Source organism: Lucilia cuprina, chromosome 5 (assembly GCF_022045245.1).
Source record: "Lucilia cuprina isolate Lc7/37 chromosome 5, ASM2204524v1, whole genome shotgun sequence".
Taxonomy (NCBI): Eukaryota; Metazoa; Arthropoda; class Insecta; order Diptera; family Calliphoridae; genus Lucilia; species Lucilia cuprina.
Genome location: NC_060953.1, coordinates 38150973 through 38158778, shown reverse-complemented (window position 1 = coordinate 38158778; position 7806 = coordinate 38150973). Strand labels below are relative to the sequence as shown.

At 31.1% G+C, this 7806-nt stretch overlaps 1 protein-coding gene across 1 annotated transcript in view; it reads left to right on the top strand.

The window, feature by feature from the left end:
• The window catches only part of LOC111678885 (palmitoleoyl-protein carboxylesterase NOTUM), a 14168-nt gene extending 7325 nt beyond the window's left edge, over nt 1-6843 (top strand). Inside the window, exons 2-4 of the mRNA XM_023440327.2 lie at nt 3015-3720; nt 3779-4285; nt 4349-6843. Coding sequence (XP_023296095.2) covers nt 3015-3720; nt 3779-4285; nt 4349-5409 — 2274 coding nt within the window. The 3' untranslated portion in view covers nt 5410-6843. The remainder of the gene's footprint in view (nt 1-3014; nt 3721-3778; nt 4286-4348) is intronic.
• Nucleotides 6844-7806: the final 963 nt, after the last annotated feature.

Genomic DNA, 7806 nt, shown 5'->3' with positions numbered 1-7806 from the left:
TAGTTCAGTTCTAGTTCAGTTCTAGTTCAGTTCTAGTTCAGTTCTAGTTCAGTTCTAGTTCAGTTCTAGTTCAGTTCTAGTTTAGTTCTAGTTCAGTTCTAGTTCATTACTCAATCTCTCACAATATCTAATTTCTTTAGAAACAACTCACTCTTTCAAAGCCCTACCTAACAATTCCATCCCCGACAAACAAACAGGGTTGCTAAACTTATTGATGACGTCTACAAAAATGCAAACAACCATAGATGGCGCCAGGTAAAAATGTTTATAAATAAAACACGTTTACATGCCAAGCTAACAAACAGCTCTTAATTTAACAAAAACGTTGATAACTTTGATTTAAAAGATCAATTAAAGTCAAGACAAGATAGAGTGAGTGAGAGAGAGAGAGAAAGAGAAACGTAGAGGCAGAAGTAATAATTGATTAACGTTATCGGTATTATTATTAATACAGCAGTATATTGTTAATAAAACTTTAAATTAAAATGATTTATTTAAGGTGCGGCAATTTATATTTTATGTCTTTTCAAAACTAAGCGCCATTTAATTACACGCCTAAGCCTTCAAAAGACTTATAGATCAAAGTAGTATAATGGTAATATTTATTATTGTTGTTATTGCTATTGCTCTTTTATTATTTAATTTTGTGCTATTGCGGCTAAAAGGCGGCAACATAAAATAGAAAAACTTGATTTAAGAAACACAAACACATACATAACTCTTTAGCACTTTTTTCATTATTGATCGAGAGCTCTTCCACCAACCACCCCCTCTCTTTTTACTCTCATCATTGGCTTGTTTTACTTTAACTGTCTACAGTTCTCTATCTGGCAATGTCTGCTGTCAGTTTGTCATGTATTGGAATGTTGTAAATGACAAGGAAACTTGTTTACATCTTTTCAAAATGGTAATTAAAATGTCACAACAAAAGGTAGGGGAGTAAGTTAAGTGATCGAGTGTGCTGTAAAAGCTCGTATAATAGAGAGTGAGGGGAACTAATGTTTGTAAGTAGTGATCGTGGTGGGGGTGTGTAAGTTTAAGTATGTATGTAATTTGTTATTAATCGATGATTATAAAATGTTGTCAAGTGTTGTGGTTTTACAATGTTTATAGTCATTTAACATGTTAATGAAAATTACAACAAATTATAGAACTAACAATATCAAATATTTTACCGCCAATTTTATATTTAATTTGTGTATACATAGTTTTAAATATGCTTTCAATTTGAATATTTGTTTGTTGTTTTTTGCGGTATTTTCTACTTTTCATTCATAATAACGCTCTTACGCTAAAGTGAATGAATAATATTGTCAGGTTTATGTGTATTGTTTATTTATTTGTTTAAGAGTGTTTTTGAAAATGTACGTAGTAATTTCCTTTTGTTGTTATGATTCTTAAAATTTTTGTTTTTTTTATATTTTACAAACAATTGCCGCTTTTTGTGTATTTATTTAACAATTTGTCACTTTATATTATTTTGTTAATGTATTTTTTGTAGTTGTTGTCATTATTTAAAGATAAACAATAAATTTGTTTGTAAATAACAACAAACTTCAAATTTTGGTTGTGCAAAATCCCTTTAGGCGGTTAATTGTACTCATCTTTTATTTCGTCGCCATCATCATCATTATTATTATTATCATGATCATCATAAACAAAAACAAATATAATCTTCCAAAACATTATTCTCATATTCTTCATATTTATAGTTTTATTTATTTTAATCATCAATATCATCTTCATCATCACCATCTTTATTGTTGCTTTTGTCGACGACGTCGTCGTCGTCATCATCACAATTATCATCATCGTCAACATTGGGTTCGGTAAAATGTCTTTGATCTTATCGCAAAGCTTCTTGCTCGCATTTTGATCAAAGCAAGTTTTTCCGCCAAAGTGGTGGTAGAGTAACAGAAAAGACCATAATAACAATAACAAAAAAAAACAACAACAAGTACTCGCACTACTACAACAACAACGATAATAATAATAACAACACCAAAACGAAGTTTTAACCACATGACGATGTAATAAATATTTACCAAAGATACACAACAACAAAAACAAAAATGAAAGACAATAACAAATTTATAACAAAAACAATAAATTAGTGATCATTATAAACTTGTTGTGAGAGAAATACATACATGTATATAGTCAAATAAAGAGAGAGAGAGAGAAAACAGTGAATCAACAAGTGATATATTTTAAAAGTTAAGAGAAAATTCAGGAGTTCCACTTTGTAAAATCAAGTTTTAGGTAAGTTTTAGTTCAGTTCTAGTTCTCTTTTAGTACTATTTCAGTTCCAGTTCAGTTCTAGTTCAGTTCTAGTTCAGTTCTAGTTCAGTTCTAGTTCAGTTCTAGTTCAGTTCTAGTTCAGTTCTAGTTCAGTTCTAGTTCAGTTCTAGTTCAGTTCTAGTTTAGTTCTAGTTCAGTTCTAGTTCAGTTCTAGTTCAGTTCTAGTTCAGTTCTAGTTCAGTTCAGTTCTAGTTCAGTTCTAGTTCAGTTCTATATGAATTTAGTTCCATTTGATGGTTGTTGTATTGACTAGTTTTTTCTTGTTCTTTATTTTGATGTTGACTTTCTGGAATTAATCATACTCACTCTTATGGTGAACTCCAAAAATTCACCATAAATGTATGTTGAATATACAAAACTTACCTGCATTATCCACATTTGTAATCCTTCCCTATCGATAGAAGCAGTGTTATTGTCGTTGATAACTGAAATTCTGTATTCGATACATTGACACTTTTTGACTACCAAATGACGTAGTGTGTGGGTTATGTCTCAGCTATATTCAATGGTGATGTTTTAAATGAAATATAGATGGCGCTTTAGGAAATATTATAGTTAAATTATATCTTAAAATATTATTTAAAATCTACCTATTTAATAACTGCAAGGTTTTTATTAGAAAAATCACAGAAATGAACTATGAAAATATGATAAATGAAAAATCCACACAAAGTCCCTGACTCACAGTTTTATTTTTAATTACTTTATTCCAGACACAAACATTTAACACCTCAATCCAAGCACAACAAGCCTTAAACCAAATGGGTAGCACAACATCTTATTCCACCATTTGCAGCATCAATGCTGAGGAATCATCAACTGCAACCACCACCACCCTCAGATCGCTGCCATGTACGTGTAGCAGTAAAAACACAATCAAAGCGACAACGCTTTACTACCACAAAACATCTTCATTTTCCGCCACACCCCTGGTTAGCTTAGCGTACTACGTACTACTGCTGACCATCATACTGCCACTAATATACACCAAAAATAATTTGATGGTTACAGCAGCACCCTCCCACCACCAAAGTAATACGCCCACATTACCGGAAGTTGCATCACTGGTCACGAAGGCGGTCACCTCTAATTCATTAAATTCCACCGTTTTGGGTGCAATGGAACTGCAAAATGTTAAAATTAATTCTGTACAACAGACACCACAACCAGTTAGTGTAGTGTCCACACCACATCCGGAGCATAGTAGAGCTTTAAAGAAAGCCTGGCTATCGAATCGTACTATAGTTTGTAATGATGGTACAGCGGCGGGTTTTTATTTGCGTAAAAATCCCAATTCCAAAAAATGGATTGTGTTTCTGGAAGGTGGCTGGCATTGTTATGATAAGAAGACATGTCGGGCACGCTGGAATAGACTAAGACATTTGATGACTTCCACCGATTGGCCAGAAACTCGAGATGGTAAGTTGATTTAAAGAAAAATATCTAGAAGCAATAATTCATGTGTTTTTTTTTACAGTTGGTGGTATTTTATCCGCTTCTCCCGAAGAAAATCCCTACTGGCATAGTGCCAATCATGTATTAGTACCCTACTGCAGTAGTGATTCCTGGTCTGGAACTAAGGATACTTTTGAATCTACAGATTTTAACTTTCGTTTTATGGGTGCTTTGATTTTAAAACAAGTAATAGCGGATCTTATACCCATGGGCTTGGGACGAGTACCAGGAGCAGAACTTTTACTTGTGGGATCTTCGGCCGGCGGTTTAGGTGTTATGTTAAACTTGGATCGAATAACCAACTACTTACAGCAGGAACGTAATCTGCAAGTTACCGTTAGAGGAGTCAGTGATTCAGGCTGGTTTTTGGATAGAGAACCCTATACACCCTCAGCTGTGGCCTCCAGTGATGCTGTAAGACAGGGCTGGTCTCTGTGGAAGGGACTACTGCCGGAAACTTGTGTTGAGCAGCATAAATCTGAACCCTGGCGTTGTTATTTTGGCTATCGACTTTATCCCACTTTAAAAGGTAATTTTTAAAGAATTTTGATTATTTTGACAAATTTTATTTAATTTGGATCTTTAATTTTAGCTCCCCTGTTTGTTTTCCAATGGCTGTTCGACGAAGCTCAAATGAGAGCAGATAATGTGGCTGCCCCCGTAACTCCTCACCAATGGAATTATATACATGCCATGGGTGGAGCTTTACGTTCTTCATTGGATAATGTTACTGCAGTTTTCGCTCCCTCCTGCATAGGACATGCAGTACTATCAAAACGGGATTGGACCACTTTAAAAATCGATGATATTTCTCTGCCCACCGCTTTAAGATGCTGGGAACATTCGACAAGACCACGTAAAAAGCGTCATGATAAATTGAAAAGATCCACTGAAGCCACCATTACCCACAAGGATAATAACAAGAGAAGACACGAGAAACAGCACAAAGAGAAAGAACGCAATAAGAAAAAAAAGAACAATAATAGCAATAATAACAATAATGGAGAGAAAAAACGTCTGACAAAAGCCGAAAGAGAAGAACGCAAACGCCTACGACACGAACAACAAAAACGTAGAGAAGAAAGACGTAATCGTCGTAAGAACAATATGGTGGCATATCCTGAGAGTAATCTAACTAATTCCCTACGATTAAATGAAAACTCTACCGATATTCAGGAATCGGAAAACCAAACTCAGCTGCAACGTAAGCAAAACAAACGTAAACGTAACGAATTGGAAAAACAAAAACGTCAACAAAATAAACAAAAGAAACGTCAACGCAGAAGAAAAGAACACAACTCCGTAGATGCTCAACAACCCGAGAGAGAACTGCAAAAAGAACAGCCTGTAGTAGACAAGCGTGCCAATAGTGCCAATAGTGCCAATAAAATCAATAGACGCAGTGGTGTACCACGTGTACCGGAAAGATGTTCTTTGCGCCTTTTGGAACGTTGCAGTTGGCCGCAATGTAATAATTCCTGTCCAACCCTAACAAATCCCGTGACAGGAGAAGAAATGAGATTTCTCGAATTATTGGCTTCTTTTGGACTGGATATTGAAGCTGTGGCAGCAGCTTTGGGTGTGGACATGCAAACTCTTAACAATATGGATCGTACCGAACTGGTGAACATGTTAACGCAACAGGTCAGCTGATCAATAGATTATACTCGAACTAGGAGAGAATAGTAAAGCTCCTAAGGGAATCAAACAATCTAGTAATCATTGTGAGATTAAGAAAAAAAGCTTTTGCTGAGAGAGGGAGAGAGATACAAAGAGTGGAAATTTCTACTAAAAATATATGTTATCAAACCCTTAAAGCTTTTTTTAAACAGACTAAATAGCCTTGTGAGAATATTATCTAGTAATCTTTTAAGAAATTTAAAGCCTACTAAACTTTCAAAAAACAAACAAAAAAGTTGTAAATATTGTGAATAATTTTCCTAAATTTTAAGTACTTAAAAGTTCAAATTAGTTTTATAAGTTTATTGTGTAAGCTTTAACAATTTACAAAAAAAATGAAAACAAATTAAAGTGGCTTTAAGCTTAAAGATTTTAAAGTGAAAGCTTTGACTTTAATAAAGAGAAAGCTTAGTAGTTGACATTATCGATTATACAATGGAAATTAAGTTTTCATTTTTAAGACAAAATTCCGATATTGGAATTAAAGCTTTCAGGATTTTCAAGCTTTTAAGTCTCTTTACAATGAATTTGTTTTTTTTTTTAAATTCTTACTAAAACTGTGTTGTATAAATGTAAATTTACTCTTTATATTAAACAAGGGTATTAATTATTTCTTTAATTATAATAATTTTTAAAAAAAACCCTTTATTAAGCTTAACACAAAATGCAACACACAAGACTGTTATTGTTACAATATTTTAAATTTAAAAAAAAACACACATACACACAAACAATTTTAACTAAATAATAATTATAATTATTTTGTTTAGTATAAAATTGATGAAAAAAAAATACTCTTAAGATATGGATTCTTTGCATAAATATTGAAAATTTGTAGAACCAAATTTTTGGCGGGAAACCATAACTTTAAACCCATAAATACATTTATATATTCATATACTGACATTAATACATTTACACACACATACATACATAAATACTTAAATATTTACATACAGTTTCAAAACCTACCTCATCTATTTAATAATAATTGTTGTTGATTTTGTTTTATTTTTTTTTTAATAGTAATATATTAACACTAATCCATCCTTTTTATTAGATTAAGTAAAAATCTTAAAATACTTAACAAACTAAAGATTTATTCTGTAGATTCAATGTAAAAAACATTAGTTCACATAAAGATTTGTTTGATCTAACAATATCTAGTAAAAGCAAACTAAAAAAACCCAAATTATTTAAATTCCATTATCACTAGCAAATAAAATATTTATATTGACAACCACTTCCTTCCATATTTATTTATTTAAAAACACAAAAAAACCAACTTAAAATAAACAAAAAAAATTATTAATCAACAGTAACAAATATTTTGTACCTGTATTAATTACTTATATAATTTTACATTCAAGTAAAACACAAAAATACAATCCAATCAATTAACAAAACAATTACATTCCTTGTGTTTAATATATATTATTGATAACTTAGGTTTTTTACATAATTTAATAATTTATTTATTATAATTTTAAGTTTTTATTTGTAATATTTTTTTAATTAATAATAACATTTTTAAAGAACGAAAGATAAAAAAAAACTCTCGAATACTTTTTTTATATATTTTCTAATTTATGAAAAATTTTGATTTAAAATTTTGTTTTTATACATACTTATTGTACAGTTTTAGTTTTAACAAAAAATTATTAATTTATACCTAATTGTTATTAAAATGCAAAGGACAAAAAGACAAAGATGAAAAAAATCAAAAAAAACTTTTTAATTATTAAAACTTAAAAAAATGAATAAAAATCAAAGTAAAATTTTCAAAAATAATTCATTAAACTGTTTTCATTTATATAAATAAAAAGAAAATAATTTGAATGTTGAGACTTATTCTATCACGATCGAATTTTTTCTAGTTCAGTTCTAGTTCAGTTCTAGTTCAGTTCTAGTTCAGTTTTAGTTCAGTTCTAGTTCAGTTCTAGTTCAGTTCTAGTTCAGTTCTAGTTCAGTTCTATTTCAGTTCTAGTTCAGATTTTCAGTTCTAGTTCAGTTCTAGTTCAGTACTAGTTCAGTTCTAGTTCAGTTCTAATTCAGTTCTAGTTCAGTTCTAGTTCAGTTCTAGTTCAGTTATAGTTCAGTTCTAGTTCAGTTCTAGTTCAGTTCTAGTTCAGTTCTAGTTCAGTTCTAGTTCAGTTCTAGTTCAGTTCTAGTTCAGTTATAGTTCAGTTATAGTTCAGTTTTAGTTCAGTTTTGTTGATTTCTAGAAAATCTGTTTTATTAAAAACAAAATACTAAAAATTTCAACTCTGTTATGAAAAACTATCACAAGAGCAATAAACTCAGAGAATAATATCTACCTATATATATCCAAATGATGCAATCTTCGTTGCTCTACTTTTATGTAAGTAA